Below are 19,406 nucleotides of genomic sequence, written 5' to 3'. Positions count from 1 at the left end.
ATATTTGATTTATAACAACGTGAAAACCGAGATAAATTGCCTAATTGTCGTCTTTATATCTCACAGATTAATGACTGGTCCCGACCCTGTATTATGTACAATGAAGACAACTTTCGATTTTAATTTTGATTTCTATCAAGCTTGCAAACAGCATGAATGCACTAAAAAATGGAAACCAAGAGAAGCTACCGATTAAAAAAGCTTTTCTTAAAATACTTGTAAACTTGTAATTCGGGAAAAGCTTGTTAACAATAAAAACGTAAATAAAAAGTCGTCTTCATTTTATTGATATTATCGACTATACCACTGTTTTTCAACTAAACTTACTCGATTATCTATAGAGGCCAACTATACATGTTTCAAACTAATCCTAAATAAATTTACAAAATTAATCTATTTTATTCTCCACCATAATATTTACATATTTACATATCTATTTCCATCAAGTCACACAGTAACGTAACAAAATGTCACCTTCGTTTTCCCCAGTCTGCGAACCCAGAAACGTTTAAAGATATTTTAGAAGATATTTTATTTGGTTTTTGATTTATCGAATTTCGTCTAAAATGCGTTAATTTAATATTACAAATACAAATTATCGACTCGATTTTTTGCATTGTTTAACTGTTTGTAATGATATCGAAAACAGAGAAATGGCAATGGAATCCACAAAGAAGCAATTTATGATTTTATAAAAATCCCTTTTAACATTAAGTTAATACTTTATGCGAAACTTTTAAACATTCACAAAAATCTTTGTAATTTAAAAACTAATGTTTTCTAAAAACTGACTATATTTTTCATACATATATTATATATATATATGTTTTTACAAATCTATGTACTTTAATAACTTATAACATATACATTGTACATGAAAATACATGTTATTCTACAAAAATAAAATTGTACAGTGTAGATAATAATTATTGTCAAAATCTTGAGAAATGATATTTACAAAATGGGGAACTCTTATTCTGTTTAGTTATCAACAATACTTGAGAAATTGTTCAAAACTTAAAAAAAATCATTTTATTTTGAAACAAGTATGGATTTTTATCATAAAAAAAGAAAAACTGGGCATTGCAGTAGCTTATATATAAAGATGTTGAGAATTGAAGTCCTATAAGCCTAGATTTTCCAGGATTTAGATATAAGATAAATAAACTCTAGTCCACAGTAAATACAATTCATTTCTCCTTACAGAGTTTTTAGAAGGAGGGGGGGNAGAAACGTGTTGACCGAATAATGTGAAAAATTGGTAATACAGTGGACATTCCCCTTTCCTGCTTTAAATCTTCCGTTATAGTCTAGTGGATATAGTAGGGCGGAAGCTCTATTTCAGTGGAAGATGTGGGACAGAAGCTCTTATTTAGTGGAGGAGGTGGAACTTGAGCTCTATTTTAGTGGAAGAGGAGGGACTTGAGCTCTATTTTAGTGGAGGAGGTGGGACTTGAGCTCTATTTTAGTGGAGAAGGTGGTACTTGAGCTCTATTTTAGTGGAGGAGGTGGGACTTGAGCTCTATTTTAGTGGAGGAGGAGGGACTTGAGCACTATTTTAGTGGAGGAGGTGGGACTTGAGCTCTATTTTAGTGGAGGAGGAGGGACTTGAGCTCTATTTTAGTGGAGGAGGTGGGACCGGAGCTCTATTTTAGTGGAGGAGGAGGGACTTGAGCTCTATTTTAGTGGAGGAGGTGGGACCGGAGCCCTATTTTAGTGGAGGAGGCGGGGCGGGAGCCCTGTACTTCTTCTGAAAATAATAAAATAAGTACTTCTAAAAACAAATGTGATTTTTGACGAATGTTTGATTCAAAACGGAACCTTGAAAACCTTCATCTGATCAAGGATTAATAAGGTTTCCTTATTTTTCATGAAAATTTATCATCTTTAATTGTGGTTTCTCTGTTGAAGTGACTTGAATTTATGAAAGGAAATTGTGAGAGTTTAACATTTTGACAAGGTATGTAGAATAATTGTCCTTAATTGTAAATCAGATAGAGGTTTAGAAACAGTACTTTTGTCAATCGGACAAACCACTCTTTTTTTAATTGGAGGGTCGCTTAAAATATGTCTTCACTCCCTTTCATCACAATAAAAAATAAAACAACACACCACTAAACACATAGATTGATTGTATAAAAAAATTATCTTTTAGAAGTGTGTGAAATTATAAAAATTGTCTCAAATATATCAAATGTGTGTAAATAAATTTTTACAAATGTTTTGTTCTAAATTGAATAAAACGCAATTTTTTCTTTAGCTTTTTTATTCTCAATATATTTAAAAAACGTTTTTAAACTTAAAAATATATTGAAATTGAACAAATGACCTATGTTTGTTGGAAAATGAGTTATTTTTGTTAGTTTGAAATTAGTTCCATCTTGGACCCAAAATATTACATGAAAATAAATAATGATATCCAGTTTTCAAAGACCATTCAAAATGTTTATGCATAAGTTTAATGAAAAATGTTGTTTTTTAGCTTTTCTTTAAAAAGTATTCCTCCCAATGTATAGGTTCGGTAACTTATAAGTTACATAAAACAAAAGTATGTATACCTTTTTAATTTAAGGAAAAATCTAAAAAAATCCAATTTTTGATTCAATCGTAATTTTGCTGTACAACCCAAAATTATAAAAGAAATCCATTATATGTGAAATCTTTATTTAAGTTTGAAAAATATGTATATACTACATACATGATACAACTTCATTACAGACAGTAATAAACAAAATTTTGGAAAAATGTTTTGGGGAAAAAAAGAGACATTTTAAGAAATTTCATTATTTTCTAATTTTTTATAATTCGTGGTCATATGTGAAAGGTATAAATAAAAATAATAAATTTCTTTATTTCGTCAAATTTTAAAACATTTAGAATTATTAAAAAATGTTTATTGTTTACGGAGAAACCAATTTTTCAAATGACAATAAACATTGATTTCTTATAGCTTAAATTATTTGTATAAAATAATCTATATTGAAAAATGTTGTTTCTTAACTTACACACATCCTTTCAAAGTTACTCACAAAGAATAAGAATATGCAATGACGACCCGAAACAAAGTACAACTGAAGCCAGCCATAGATTATGAAGTTTCTTATAATTCATAATATATTTGTGGGTAACCTTGTGTGAAAGCTTAAAATCGTAGATTGCTTTGTTAAAACTTTAGATAAATATACATTCCAAAAATATAAAATTATAAGAAAAAATACAATATTCTAAATCTAACAAAATCATCACAAAAATTAATTACGGGAAAAAACTACTTTTGAAAATGTATGTTTGTATGTTTTTTGCTTGTGTGTGTTTTAAATTTCTCACAGTAATAGTACTTGTATACACCAAGCCTACTAACCTACCTTGTTTTTTGGCGTTAATCCAAACGGTCCGATAGAAAAATCATTAGTAAGCTTGGAGAGAGAACTCTCCATGAGTTCGTAAGCCTTTGCGCATTCTGCCGCAAGGTCTTTAGCGAGGGACTGTACACTTTTATTATCCAACGAGTTCCGCTTGGATCCCAGCTTGGAACCACGTGCATCAGACTCACGCCGAGTCACTGTACTGATCTCATGACTCACTGAATTCTCAGAATCATGCAGATTTATTAGGTCCTCATCCGTCACAGTTGTTTGAGGTTCAGTTAGTGTGTTATCTATCCCTTCATTTAGTTTATTTGAAATACTAGAAGCATTGTTGTTAACAGGTTTACTTGCCTGATTCACTATATGAGGTATAAGGGAGGAAGAAGGCAAGGGGGAGAGCTCCGGCTCCAGATCATTCTGTTGTCGCTCTATATCCTGTAATTTGGCGCTCACCTGAACCATCAAATCATCCCCAGACAAGTGTACCTTATTTTTTACTTCATCTTTACAACGTCTATCCTTGGATGCTCCCCGTTCCTGTCTCTTCCTTTCTTTCCTTTCTTTCTTTTCACGTCTAGCTGCCTTCTCCTCCTCAGTTCTTTCTTTTTTTCGTTTGGGCTTGTCAGGTTTTCCGGTGGGATCTCCGTTTTCATCAAGACCTTCATTGGCTATTATCTGATCATGACTATGAAATGACACCTTTCGTTCTAGTTTATGTCCTGATACTGAGTGTCTAACAGATGACTTCCTCCTTACTGAACCACTATCACTTCTTTGCAAATCTAAATGATGTCCATTGACAATCCCAAACGGAGAATCAATAGCTTTTGGAGAATCATTAGTTGAATTTTGTCTAGAAATACTACTATACTGATGACTGTTTAGATAAGCAGTAGCTTGGCCATTTACATGTGCATTTGCAAGTGCGGCAGATGAATGCTTTTCTTTACGCTCATCTTGTGATGCCTTTGATGCATCTAGAGCTGCCATTAAAGCTGGCATAGGATAATCTGTTCCTGCAGAGACAGATCCACGTCTTGAAAAAGAGTATGACATTTCTGTGATCGAATTTCTACGGGATGTTCTTCCTCCATATGTGATTTGGTCAAGGCCATCACTGATGCTACTGTATATAGAATAACCAGCATAGCCATCAAATACTGAGCTTCTACGTACTGCAGAACTGTAATCAGCAATGGAGAATGAAGAATGACGTGCCAAATTTGTTCTTGTCCCATATGATCTATCTGCAAAGGATGATGTCCTTGACACACTTGATGCACGTCCTGATCTTGAATACGATCTATCCATAACTGAGTTACTTCTTGAAAGACGAGATGATTGTTGTTCTTCATTCGATGTTTTTCTAACAGGTGCTGGTGCTTCTATCCCTAGATTCCTAGCTATGCTTTTCTGGATCTGATTGTAATCAAATCCATTTCCCGAGGATACCGGGCAAGGGTTCAGGTCACAAGACATCTATAAACAAAATTTATAGCTGCAATATATTTATAAAGTAGTGCATAGAAATAGAGAAAAGTTTACTGACCTGATGCCGCATAATAAATTCACTAGGGTAAGGGTCTCCACAAAATTCACAGGGAAAGAAGGACCCATCATTATTATCAGGATCATCTTCGACATCCATAGGGTCTCTCCTGAGTCCTGACAGCATTTGTCTTAATCCTTCTCTATCTTTGTCATTTTCGTATAATCCTGGAGCTTTCTGAACTGAAGTCTTTTTATGTTGAACTTCTTTATGATTTACTTCCTGTTTAAGGTAGGATGATCTGCCCATATAGACGCTTGCAGCTTGTGGTGCCTGCTCGGGAGGAGAATCTGGAATGTTTTTAGATTTGTAAGTAGAAGGTTCAGGGCTTGTCAGGTACCTTCCAACTATGCTGCTGGAGGTGGGAAATATCTTTTTAGTTGTTTCTATCTCACCATTTGAGCCATTTGATCCATATCTAGATAGAGAAGATGAATGTGCTTCAGATATTGCTGATGAAGATGATTGACGCATGTATCTGTTAACCCCACTTGAGCTTGCTCCTGCATTTAGGGATGAAGATCTGGAGATTGAGGATTCCAACCTAGAGGCAGTATCTCTTGAAATAGCACTATCTCTAGAAGAATTATTATCTCTAAGAGATGAATATGGTCTATAAGTGGAGGATGAGGATGTATCATTTCCTCCGCGAACATTGGATGGATTAACACATTCTGCCTGGTGGGATAACAGCTTATACATTGGTATCATAGCATCACAAAACTCACAAGGAAGCCTCTCAACATCAGTACTATCATCCGAGATGCTTGATAGCTTAGAGATAGGTTTTGTTTCAACCTTGGGCTCTCCGCTTAAAACTTTGCTAACGATTGAGTTACTGTTAGATTTATGAAGAGAGGATACTAGGGAAGAGCTCGAGGATTTGCTGACCCCTGATGACACCACAGAGGAACTTGTGGATTTGTAAAGCGAGGTTGAAGCAGTAGAGGAATATCGTCTGCTGGAATACAGATCCTGATTGTTGAACAGCTCAGTCGCAGAGAAGTTAGATCTCTGGGTAGGAGTTGAGGGAGTAGGATCTGAAAATTGAAGCTAAAGTCTTATTTATCTGAAAAATTTGTCGAGCTACTGATCAAATTTTATGCTAAAAAACTAAATAAAAAAGAAATTGTCAAAATGGGCTTTCACTCCCTGTGTAAATTAAAATTGTTAAGATTTTTATTTTATCAAATATTTAAATACATTTTAACAAGCTAATGAACTTCTGACCCAGTCAAAACTGTTGATTTTAAGATAAGCCTATCAATCATGTGTGATCTAAAAGGAAGGATCAAAAGAGTTCAAGCTTGACCATGATGTTATCTACCTGAGTATTTCGACAGCCTTGAACTATACCCAGAGTAAGGTTCAGCACGAGATTTCTCTGCAGAGGGTTTTGGAGTTTTATCTAAAAAAAACAGAAAAAATAAAATCAAAAAATATTTTTAAAAATTTCCAAAATCCAAATTTTTTGACTAACTTACCATCATCTAGCTTAATAAAGCCATGGTTGCTATTTATATGGAGTTCATAGTTCATCAACATTATAAACTCTCCACAATCCTGGGTAAAATTAAACAAAATTACGATAAATTTATTTTAAATTTAGTAATATATATTTTTATTTCTATCATATCATAATTATTTTAGAATATCAAAGTTTATCTATAAACCTACTTAAATTTTCATTTTTTGCTTACATTATGGAACTAAACCATCAGTTTCAGTTTTCCAGTTTTTCGGTTCAACCACTGGACAGTAAAAGTTATATTTTTACCTTACATTTCTCTGTCCTTGATCCGCAGTAGTTTTCATGCTCTTGAAGCACTCCTTGCTCAACATGAGTAGCACAGTACTTGCATAATGCAGTCTGCTTAGGGCATGGTCCTTTCTAGATATTTATAGATTAAGTACCTGTACCTGTACCTGTACCTGTACCTGTACCTGTACCTGTACCTGTATTTATACAAAATTACTGGTCTGACTTTGTGACCTCGTAGCTCCTCTAGTTTTTATTTATCCCACAAATACGAGAAAAGCAAATTTATTGTTTACATTCTATAAATTCAAAACATTTTTGTTCTTCTCAATAGCTCTTCAATGAGAGGAGAAATGATGTGATGAAAAATATACAAGATTTCAATATTGAGTGCAGGAAATTGAGTCTTTGCCACAAACTCAAATGTTCTAATGTTTCCAATCTGATCTTGGAAACCAATGGTATTTCATTCTTGAATTATTTAGTTTAACAGCATTCATAGCTTTAAATATCTAAGGTCGACCAACTTCATTGGGCTGCAAATATAGGGATTGGAAATCAGAGTTTGTGGCAAAGACTGAATTCCTTTTGTTTAGTTTAACTTGTTTCTGGTTTGAATACCTGTGTTTCTCTAGATCCTGCCGAGGTATTGGTTCATTACACTCAGAGCACAGAGCTATATTCCTACCCAGATACTTATACTATCTTTCTGCATCCTATATTCTGTGTCTCTTATATTCTGCATCTTGTATCCTGTATCCTAATTTAATGAATAACAGGGGTCACTAAACTACCTACCGGCTACCACCGGTTCAATTTTGAATTACCGATTCAAATTCTTCCTGTTGATGAAGCTTTCAATGGGTGATTCAACTTTAGAGGATTTTAAAGCTTTACAAATATATTAGAAGTTTTAGGATTTAAAGAGGTCTCAGAGAACTCTGGATTTAAAGAGGTCTCAGAGAACTCTGGATTTAAAGAGGTCTCAGAGAACTCTGGATTTAAAGACGTTTCTAATCCTGGAGGTACTGGAACTTAACCCGTTCCATAGAGATCTTGTACACTTAGAGATCTTAAAGATCTTGTACACTTAGAGATGTTAGAGATCTTGTACACTTAGAGATCGTAGAGTTCTTGTATTCTTATAGATCTTAGCGATCGTGAAAACTTAGAGATCTTAAACACTTAGAGATCTTAGACACTTAGTGATCTTAGAGATGTTAGAGATCTTGTATTCTTGTAGATCTTAGCGATAGTGTACCCTTAGAGATCTTGTACACTTAGAGATGTTAGAGATCTTGTATTCTTGTAGATCTTAGCGACAGTGTACACTTAGAGATCTTAGAGATCTTAGGCACTTAGAGATCTTAAAGATCTTTGAGATTTTTTATACTTGGAGATCTTAGAGATTTTGTACACTTGGGGATCTTAGAGATCGTGTACACTTAAAGATCTTAGAATATCTTGTACACTTAAAGAACTTAGAGATCTTGTACACTTAGAGATCTTAAAGATCTTAGACACTTAGAGATCTTAGAGGTCTTAGTGATCTTAGAGGTCTTAGTGATCTTAGAGGTCTTAGAGATCTTGTACACTTGGAAATCTTAGAGATTTTGTACACTTAGAGATCTTGACATATAGAGATGCTAGAGATCTTGTACACTTAGAGATCTTAGAGATTATAGACACTTAAAGATCTTAGAGATCTTAAACACTTAGAGATCTTAAAGATCTTAGAGATTTCATATACTTGGAGATCTTAGAGATTTTGTACATGAATTTGCACAAGATCTTAGAGATTTTGTACACTTAGATCTCTTAGAGACCTTTACATTTAGAGATCTTAAAGAGATTTTAGAGATCTTGTACACTTAGAGATCTTTAAGATCTTGACACTTAGATATGTTAGAGATCTTGTACACTTAGAGACCTTAGAGATCTTAGAGATTTTAGACACTTAGAGATCTAAGAGATCTTAGGCACTTAGAGATCTTAAACACTTAGAGATCTTAGATTCTTAGAGATCTTAGAGATCTTGTACACTTAGATATGCTAGAGATCTTGTACACTTAGAGATCTTAGAGATCTTAGACACTTGGAAATCTTAGAAATTTTAGGCACTTCGAAATCTTAAACACTTAGAGATCTTAGACACTTCGAGATCTTGAGATCTTAGAGATCTTTGAGATCTTTTTAGAGATCTAGAAATCTCATCAGTTTTCAGAAATAGGAATAGGATGGATTTTCTAAACTAAACCAGTTGTAAACACTATGTATTTAATCTTTTACTCTCTAGCCTTCCTAGATAGATATATGATGACGTAAAGAAACTTGATTAATGAAGTTTAGAAACATTGCCCCCCCCACCTAGTTACACTGTTTTTCTCTAGACGACACTTCAAGGCTGATTCGAGCCGTTTACGCAGTCCTAGGATGCTGAAGCCACTCTCCTTTATCAATGAGGGAGGGATAGGTCACCATGAGCCCCTGCAAAATGACCTCAAAGCCCAAGAATTATCAGAATGGTATCTGAGCCCCGCGATTCATATTCCGAGCCCTGCTCCAATTCCCGCATAATGGCTCGTTTGAAGGTCATTTCACACGGCTCANTGAATGCCAACAATGTCGGGTAAGAGAATTGATTCCGTGGGAGACGGTCAACCTGAACCTGCAGAGTTTGGTCAGTACTACATTTATATCAAGAAGTAAGGGCGGTAAGTACCTTAGTTTCGATAAAAGCAAAGAATTCCATTTAGTCGTTGCCGCTAATTTACATATGGATCTCTTATTGGATTATAAGATTTGAATAGATATATAGATAGATAGACCTGGTCGCCGTTGCAATTCTATTGGTCCTGAGTACAGGACAGCTCTAATGGTAGCTAGGCTTATTTTAAACAATTATTTACTAGAAAGGAAGTACATATTTTCCTTAAACTCTAATTTGCTATTCCTTCAGTTTGTGCATTGTGTATGACCTAATGATGTGGATCAAATAGTCAAAGTTTGACATTTACCCCATCAGGTTGCGGAAATATATGAGATTACAAAATTTGGTGCAAGCAATCACTTGCTTTGCTGTTTGTTATTTTTGATTTAAATGAAATTTAAAATGCATTTTTTTACCAATTTGTGCAAAGTTGTTCTCCCATGGTGTTCTAGCCGGGAGGTGGTGCATATAATTTATCTGAAAACAAGACAGTTTAAAAATTTAAAATAATTTTTTTGTGTCACTTAATTTATGCAGAAATCATATTTTTCTTGTAAGAATTCTTCATTTTTTTTTTAAATGATGGTGTTCTTTATTTTTAGTATCAATTAAGATATTCAGAGTTTGCTTCAAACTTATTTTCATTAATGTTTATCAAAATAAATTTAATTTTCACATTATTAAAGATTTTGGAAATATTGTTTTCTAGAAAAATATAAACCCCCCTCCATCCTTTGGGTAATCCCAAGGTTATTTTTGAGATCAATGACGTCCTTAACTCCTCATCCGTGATTACAAATCTTAAAATAACATTTCTAAAATAACCTGAATATCACTCACTGTGTAAACTGAACAAGTTTTCTGTAATTCAATATTCTTCATATTTTAACACATCATTTTTTATTTTTTTACTTTAAATAGTAAGGTGTGAAACGCCCTTGTTTTTGAAAATAAGACAGAATTTATAAAAGTTTTGAAAGATTTTTTTTTTGATTTTTTGCAATTTGTTTCCTCTGTGAGACTAAATAAAAGATTTCTATTGTTGTATAACAAAGGATGTTTGTTGAATATACTAAAATGTCGAAACAAGATTAAAGGATTACATTAATTGGCCGTTACCTACCCTCCTTAGAGATCTTGACATATAGAGATGCNTCTAATAAAAAAACTTGGCCGAAAGAAATGGACCATTGGTACCATTGTATTTTTTTTAAAAATTTTAAATTCTTAATTTTGAAACTTTTTTAACATTGTCAATTCTTAACAAACAATTTTAGTTTTTTAAGGGTAAAAAAAAACGAAAACAAGATTTGAGGCACTGAATAGAGTAAGATTTGAGGCACTGAATAGAGTAAGATTTGAGGCACTGAATAGAGTAAGATTTGAGGCACTGAATAGAGTAAGATTTGAGGCACTGAAATTATAGTAAGATTTGAGACACTAAATAGAGTAAGATTTGAGGCACTGAATAGAGTAAGATTTGAGGCACTGAGTAGAGTAAGATTTGAGGCACTGAATAGAGTAAGATTTGAGGCACTGAATAGAGTATAATTTGAGGCACTGAATAGACTAAGATTTGAGGCACTGAATAGAGTAAAATTTGAGGCACTGAATAGAGTAAGATTTTAGCCACTGAATAGAGTAAAATTTGAGGCACTGAATAGAGTAAGATTTTAGCCACTAAATAGAGTAAGATTTGAGGCACTGAATAGAGTAAGATTTGAGGCATTGAATAGAGTAAGATTTTAGCCACTGAATAGAGTAAGATTTTAGCCACTGAATAGAGTAAGATTTTAGCCACTGAATAGAGTAAGATTTTAGGCACTGAATAGAGTAAGATTTGAGACACTGAATAGAGTAAGATTTTAGGCACTGAATAGAGTAAGATTTTAGCCACTGAATAGAGTAAGATTTGAGACACTGAATAGAGTAAGATTTTAGCCACTGAATAGAGTAAGATTTGAGGCACTGAATAGAGTAAGATTTGAGACACTGAATAGAGTAAGATTTTAGCCACTGAATAGAGTAAGATTTGGGACACTGAATAGAGTAAGATTTGAGGCACTGAATAGAGTAAGATTTGGGACACTGAATAGAGTAAGGCAAAATGATTTTTTGGGTTATATTTACCAAAAGTTACAAAAACCAAAAGTAGCTTAAACAATTTGGCGTATAAAATTTAAAAGCATTTAACAAAATAACATTAAACCTCTGACAAGATTGGAAAATGAAACTTGATGCTTTTGTTTCTAGACTGCAGATATTAGATAAAATTGTTGTCTTATGGAAGAAACAACCCTAAAGGAAATAAGTATAATTTGTAGATTTGCAATAAACAAAGAAACCATTGAAAGCTTTGTCTGATCAAGATTCAAGAACAAATTAGATATCCGTATTTTTCTTTTTGAGAACTAATTATTTTACCAATAACAGTGATTTGGAGATCTCTGCTGAAGAAACGATGGAGGAATTGTAAGCATTAAACACTTTTCAAGACCCTTAGTTTGGTTTGCATGCAGGGTTACACACAAAGCATGACGACCTTTCTTTAACATAGCGTTCTGAGGGTTAAACCTGGGATTTTGTCTTATATATCGTCTTTATATTGTGCATTAAATGTTTAGGGCGGCAGGGAACCATAAATGTAGTAAAAAAGTGCTATGATAAAATCTGTACAGTCGTCTCTTATGTCTCATCCTTTGTGGGTAACCCTGAATCTAAGGCCTTGAATAAGGTGGGAAAGAAAGTGTTGAAAAGATGTCAATCTTGAATCTCAGAACTTGACAAGGTTTTTGTTTCTTTCTGCGCCTTCAAGGTAAGCTGAATTAAGGTGAACTATTTGACCTACTCTGCTACTCAGCTGCTACACTAATTATTCAATATATTTGCAAGAAAGTGAAAGTCGGACAATGCTTTTTACGTTTGATATTTTGCAATTTTTAACAGGAACTCTGCAATCGTGCAGAAATGCTGCTTTCTACAATATTTTTAAAAAATATTAAAATCATTCCAAAGAATGAAAATCACAGAATACGAATATATACTTTTAAAAAAAAAGTGTACCTGGGCTAAAATAAGACTTGTAAGGTCATAGTTTGTTTATTTTAAATCTGATTCTAATCTAATGGGATTTTCAAAATGTTGTCTTCCCAGCGTTACAAGTGACTTAGTAAATAAAAATGTTATGCTAGTTTTGATTGATTTTAAAATGTTTTCATAAGAACTTTGTGCTATTCTAAATATGCATATTTATGCATATTTAGAATTATTTTTCTTTTGTGAAACTGCACACAAAATATGCAACTTTTACACTCGTTTGAATTTTTTTTTTGCTTGCACTAACCCAGCAAATCAGCTGACTTTTGGCAAGTCAGACCTATGAATTTTGGTTTTTCAATGGGCGGCTTTAAAGCATTCAAGTAGCAGACTTCTGTAAATATTTTGCATTTTTTAAGCCTTTTTTTCTGTTCTTTAAAAAATGTCTTTTATAATAAAAATTCGAAACTTTGAAAAAATAATTAATTTGATTAATAGAAATTAAATTAAATTCTTAAACAATAAGTGTTGTTAGCTAATTTTCATTATCGTCAGATCTTTTTAATTTATCTAAAAAACTAGCTAGATCCATTGTCACTAAAAATCAGCTCTAATTGAAGCTAAAAGAATAGCCATAATAGTCAAATCTATTTAAAGTTAGCTAAAAACTAGTTAGTCACTAAGTCAACTCTAATTGAAGTTTGCTAAAAGAATAGTAAGTCACCATGTAAGCTCTAATTGAAGTTAACTAAAAGAATAGTTAGTCATCATAGTAAGCTCTAATTAAAGTTAGCTAAAAGATTAGTTAGTCACCAAGTAAGCTCAAATTGAAGTTAACTAAAAGAATGGTAAGTAACCAGTCAACTCACATTGAAGTTAACTAAAAGAATGATAAGTAACCAGTCAACTCACATTGAAGTTAGCTAAACAACTAGTTAGTAACCTTGCCAGATATAATTAAAGTTAGCTAAAAGATTAGTTAGTCACCAAGTAACCTCAAATTGAAGTTAACTAAAAGAATAGTTAGTCACCATGCAAGCTGAAATTAAAGTCGACTAAAAGAATGGTTAGTCACCAAGTATCCAATTGAAGTTAGCTAAAAGAATAGAAAGCCATCATGTAAACACTAATTGAAGTTAGCTAAAATAATGGTTAGTCACCAAGTAACCTCTAATTTAAGGTAACTAAAAGAAAAGTTAGTCACCAAGTAAGCTCTAATTGAAGGTAACTAAAAGAATGGTTAGTCACCAAGTAACCTCTAATTTAAGGTAACTAAAAGAATGGTTAGTCACCAAGTAAGCTCTAATTTAAGGTAACTGAAAGAATTGTTGGTCACCAAGTAAGCTCTAATTGAAGTTAACTAAAAGAATTGTTAGTCACCAAGTAAGCTCTAATTGAAGTTAACTAAAAGAATGGTTAGTCACCAAGTAAGCTCTAATTGAAGTTAGCTAAAAGATTAGTTAATCACCAAGTAAGCTCTAATTGAAGTTAACTAAAAGAATGGTTAGTCACCAAGTAAACTCAAATTAAAGTTAACTAAAAGAATGGATAGTAACCAGTCAACTCACATTGAAGTCAGCTAAACAACTAGTTAGTAACCTTGTCAGATCTAATTGAAGTTAGCTAAAAGATTAGTTAGTCACCGAGTCACCTTAAATTAAAGTTAGCTAAAAGACTAGATAGTCACCAAGTCACCATTAATTAAAGTTAGCTAAAAGACTAGTTAGTCACCGAGTCACCTTAAATTAAAGTTAGCTAAAAGACTAGTTAGTCACTAAGTCAGATATAATCGAAGTTAGCTAAAAGACTAGTTAGTCACCTAGTCAGATCTAATTGAAGTTAGTTAAAAGACTAGAGTCACCTAGTCAGCTCTAATTGAAGTTAGCTAAAAGAATAGTCTGTTAGAAAGTTAGTTAAGCTAGTAATCAGTTGTATGGTCAGCATGGGGAAAACACAGTAATTAGGAAACAGGAGAAAACCTTGTAATTTTAGCAACTTTCATTTCATTGTAAAATTAAAAACAAGCCCTATCACTGTATACTCAGTATACTAGGTTATGTACTAAGATTAATCTACTATCTAGGCAGTTATGTACAGTGTACAGTGTACATGTGTGAATATTTTATCCTGTTATATGTTGAGGTTGTATCTCCTCCTGCTCCTGTATATAAACTAGTGCTGGAGACTAGAGAAGGAGAAGGAAAGGCGGAAACCCTGAACTGTAGCTGGGCCGGCCAGCTTCCTCATATACTTACCAGGACTTTGCAGTATACAGGGTGTCTTAGATTAATCTCCAAAAATAAAAAGTGTCCCAGATTAAACAGAGGGTTTATCAGTAGTACTATACAGGGTGTCCAAGATTAAACACCAGAACTACAGGATGTGTCAGTATAGTACTGTGCAGTGTGTGTCTCAGATTAATTTCTCAATATAATTAGGGTGTCCCAGATTAAACACTAGAACTACAGGGTGTCTTAGTTACTATTGAGTGTCCCACTCCCAGGTTACTTCCCAGAACTATAAGGGTGTCCCAAATTACTTACCAGAACTATACCGTGTCCCAGATTACTGAACAGGACTACGGGGTTTCCAATATAAGTCTCAAGAAATACAGGGTGTACTTACAGATAAAATCACCAGAAATACAGGGTGTCCCACAAGATAAATCACCAGAAGTACAGGGTGAACTACTAGATAAAAAACCAGAAATACAGGGTTTCCAAGATTAATCTAAAGAAATATAGGGTTTCCTAGATTAATCACTAGAAATACAGGGTTTCCAAGATAAATCACCAGAAATACAGGGTTTCCAAGATAAATCACCAGAAATACAGGGTTTACTACCAGATAAATCACCAGAATTACAGAGTGTCCTAGAAGTATTTGCATTATATATATGTATATGTACTTATTATGTTAAACAATAACAATACCAAGTTAAAGAATGAAAACAAAACTTATAATGTATCTACCATCTACATATATATCAAGTAGAAATCTCTGGTTTTCTGTTTGTTTGGATGTAACTAATGAAACCCCGATCCAAGTTGCCTCAAATTTTAACTGGGGAACTCGGTAGAACCATGGGAATGTTCTTTGCTTTGTTTGCAAATTTTTGGTTGAGTGGGTTGACTTTAATTGCGAATAGATTGTGATGCATGATCGATTTCCACATTTTTACTAAACAAATAAAAAAGAAAATAGACAAATTATTATTATAAAACAACACTTCAGGGAGTAGAAATGATAAAGATAACTAATAATTTTAGATTTGATTTTGAATCGTTGAGTATATACTTGTTTTTACTACTTATATAACACACAGCTCGTCAGCTGAGACTCGAGAGATGTCCTTTTTAATTTTGTTCTTCTACGTCTTGTCCTTTCAACAGACCGTCTTTCTTATTTCTGTCCTATTTAAACTCATTCTCTTCAAATATTGTCCTCTTCGTCTTTCTATTATACACGGCTTGTCCTTTTAACAGTCTCTTCTCTTAATTACTTGAAATTAGATTCTTTTTCTGCGCAATTCATTCTTTTTTCAATTCTCATCCCTTCTGGGTTTTTATAAAGTTTCATCCCATTTCCATCTCGATCTTTTAACCCTAGCGTTTCTTGCCATTTATTTTTACACTTATAAATAAGTCTTGAATATCTCTGTTAAAAGGGAGTGGGTGGGATTGGTCTTTAATAGAATATTAAAGTCAGAGCTTATCTGTGACAGGGTGTCTTAGTATTAATAACAACATATATAGAATTGTGATATAATAAAATGTTTAGTTTTAATGTACTTAATAAATAAAACTAATTTTGATTAAAAAAGAGAAGATTGATTTTTTCTGGAAGTAATCGTATCAGTGTGTCACACCCACTCATTATTGATGAAGAACAAGATATATATTGGTAACTTGAATTTAAACAGTTTACATCATTATATATATAGTATTTTCAACTTCTTTCAGTTTAGATGTTTAGATATTTATTTTTTCCAAGATAAAATGTTTCATGGGTATAACCCAATCATCAGTTGGAATAAAGCCCTATATATATATGTATATTGTATATCATTATATAGAGGGCTTCTAGGTTTCCAACGCAATTCCACACGATTCCGCGCTATGGAATTCCTATTTGGAAACCATACTTCTAGGACGCGTCGTACCTACTTACAGGTTTCATTGCCATTTAAGTTTTGCGTACACAATTTTTTGCGTATATAAATTTAAGCGTTAATTTTACTTGAAGGTTTCGCGTAGTTTTCACAAATCATAATATAACGGGAAGGGGGGGGGGGCGTATCGTAGGTCAAATGATAAAAAAATTCAATTCAAAATCGATCGTAGTTTTATTTTTACAGAAAATATCCTTGTAACAGAATGTGAGCTTAACAGAGCAGTAAGGGAAAACACTCAAAGCTTTGTTTAAGAATCTAAGAAATGATATTTCGAATAGGAAAATTATCTTTAAACTTTTTCTTTTTGTAGTAATGTATTTTCTTGTGATTTTTAACAAAAACATTTTATTCTTTTTTACCGATTTTGATGGTTATTATATCGTTAGAACTGAGAAGGGTCAACCCAGGCCGAAATATATTTTCAATAAATGTGGAACTAACATCTACTTTTTTACTCTACAGAGGTTTTGTCCACCACCAACGAATTTTTAGTAATGATTGGTTTTACGTGTGCACTGTAAACCTTGCTTTATTTGGAACTAGATCAAATAATGGCAAAATGTATAAATTAAAAAGTAAAGATTTTTACGGATAAATCTTTTTGTTTAATTCTTTAAAGCAAAAAGTAAATGACATTAGACACTCTTTATGTAAATTGCAATACTTCAATGCAGAAGTTTTTAAACCCATCTCTATAATAGCAAGAAGGTTGTTTCCTATTGGTAAATTATGTTTAATTTATCTTATTCTACTTTGATTTTATGTTTTTGTGGACGCTTTCATAGTATTCTTATTTTTACTTGATCGGAATCCTAGCCAGCTAAACATTGTGGGTATAAGCGCACAACGTTGAGAAATGATTAATAGCGCATATAAGCGCAGAGTGGAGAGTGATGATGAGCGCATATTGCGTGCATGAAACTGCTGTTACAATTATGAACGCCCCCGCACACCATGTTCGGAATTTTTCTCTAGATACATAGTGAGAACTCATTGTATATATATATTATATATTGAGTAGATAGAACTAATAATATATATATAATATATGGCCTGTATAGTGTTGATAGATAGATAGCTTAGTTGGACGCAATAATAGACGTCAGTTCTTCCAGATATTCCACTTCCAGGCCACTATACTCTTCCTTCTCAGTCTTAACTTTGAGCACCTACTACAGGGTATTAAAAGAGACTACAGGAGATGTAAATTCAAGGGATCCATTTCCGATTCACATCAGTACTCTTTAAACCACTATCTGAGTAACAGTAAGGAAGATATCTTTAAAATTCAGTGATGGTGATGGACCAAACCTCTGTAGAGTAAAAAAGTAGATGTTAGTTCCACATTTATTGAAAATATATTTCGGTCTGGGTTGACCCTCGTCAGTTCTAACGATATAATAACCATCAAAATCGATAAAAAAAATTCAAGGATCCTGGACCATGGTTTATGGAAGATATCCTCGCTTTTAATCTTGAAAGTGTTAAATTTTAGCATTTTTTTTGTTTGTTTCTAAAGCATAAATCCGCAAGTCACTGTTAAAAAGGAACACCGATTGAAAAATATCAATTTTCAGCAAAAAATTATGAAAATCTCATTCATCCGTTATCAGTTACGTTGTGAATCGGACTTGCCACTTTTCATCTTTAAATAAATGTCAAAGCTGGGACCTTTTAAATGAAAACATTGAATTAATCTCATTCTCAACCCAACAGGATGTTCCGAGGTTTTGACCAATGAAAGATCGGATTAACACAAGCTTTTCAAATGGTTATTCGTTTATATTGACTCAGCGGTAGAAACCAAAAAGATTTGAATAATAGATTTAATAAAGTAAACTTGTAAAAACTTCTAAATTCAGAAATTAACAAGAATATTTTCATGTATGGAACAAAGAGGTTTGAAATTTATTTTTGAATAAAATGTTCATGGTTATCCATTAAATAGACATTTTAATTTGAAGTTTGAAAATAAAAAAGTTTAGGTTTTTTAACCAGTGCTTAGGCTCCGGATCCGCAACTTTTTGGCTTCCAAGATTGGATCCGGATCCACAATTATATTTGGATCCATGGATCCGCATCAAAGAGGCAAAATATCAATCAAGAACTGTAAAAAACTTTTTGCTTTTTGCTCTCAAAACCCAAAATGTAACTGTAAAAAATAGATAGATTATTAAAAGTTTCCTTATCCCTGAATGTTTCATAGAATAAAAAATAAGAAAAAAAATATAAAATTATTTGAAAATCCTTCTGTTGTTAAAAATCAGTAAATGCTTAACCACTGTTTGTAACTAGACAAGATATAAACAGTATGGGACGGATTAGAGTTGAAAAGGTCTCAAGTTCATCTCTTCATTGTCTCAGGTATGTAAAGTGCATTAAGTTAGTTTTTGCTTGTATTTTCTTATTGTCAACATTTGGCATTGGCATAGTGTTGCAAGAGCAAGTATTTTAAACAATTGCTGTTCTTGCATCTTACCAAAATTTGACCGTGAAAAAAATATTTGCCAAAGACTAGACATGTAGACTCAGGTTCATGTTTAAAATATAATGAAACTGTTTAGATGTTATATTTAGGATACCTCCATTAATAAATGGCACTTTACTTGGACGCTTTATAAAAAATGAATGAGATATTCATGTTTATTTTCTTTGAAATTTTATAATATTTAACTGTGGGTTCAAGCTCAGGAAAAATGAAGGAGAATATAACGCTTTTCTAGTTTCAATAACGTTGATATTTTCCCAATTATTTATTAGATATGTTTATAAAAAGTACCATTGTGAATCGGAAATAGGGCAAGGTCCTC

At 32.8% G+C, this 19,406-nt stretch overlaps 1 protein-coding gene and 1 long non-coding RNA gene across 3 annotated transcripts; both read right to left on the bottom strand.

Moving 5' to 3' along the window:
- Positions 1 to 1,303: 1,303 nt before the first annotated feature.
- LOC111700226 (serine-rich adhesin for platelets) lies at positions 1,304 to 6,843 on the bottom strand. 2 transcript variants are annotated; one of them, XM_023471091.1, is made up of 6 exons: positions 6,695 to 6,843; positions 6,402 to 6,480; positions 6,245 to 6,325; positions 4,918 to 5,957; positions 3,366 to 4,847; positions 1,304 to 1,750 (listed from the first exon to the last, which is right to left on the bottom strand). In XM_023471091.1, the coding sequence occupies exons 2-6, from the start codon at positions 6,460 to 6,462 to the stop codon at positions 1,709 to 1,711; spliced, it is 2,706 nt and encodes a 901-aa protein (XP_023326859.1). In that variant the 5' UTR covers positions 6,463 to 6,480; positions 6,695 to 6,843; the 3' UTR covers positions 1,304 to 1,708. The 2 variants fall into 2 exon arrangements, with proteins under 2 accessions (XP_023326859.1, XP_023326860.1); XM_023471092.1 differs by having other exon boundaries at positions 3,720 to 4,847; positions 6,695 to 6,841.
- A 2,595-nt stretch (positions 6,844 to 9,438) lies between these two features.
- LOC111700225 (uncharacterized) lies at positions 9,439 to 10,314 on the bottom strand. The gene is made up of 2 exons (XR_002764940.1): positions 10,212 to 10,314; positions 9,439 to 9,863 (listed from the first exon to the last, which is right to left on the bottom strand). It is a non-coding gene; the product is annotated as an uncharacterized LOC111700225 (long non-coding RNA).
- Between the last annotated feature and the right edge of the window lie 9,092 nt (positions 10,315 to 19,406).

This window comes from Eurytemora carolleeae, unplaced genomic scaffold, assembly GCF_000591075.1.
Source record: "Eurytemora carolleeae unplaced genomic scaffold, Eaff_2.0 scaffold335, whole genome shotgun sequence".
Taxonomy (NCBI): domain Eukaryota; kingdom Metazoa; phylum Arthropoda; class Copepoda; order Calanoida; family Temoridae; genus Eurytemora; species Eurytemora carolleeae.
Note: the sequence above shows the minus strand (reverse complement) of the source record. Positions and strands in the feature narration are given on the sequence as shown.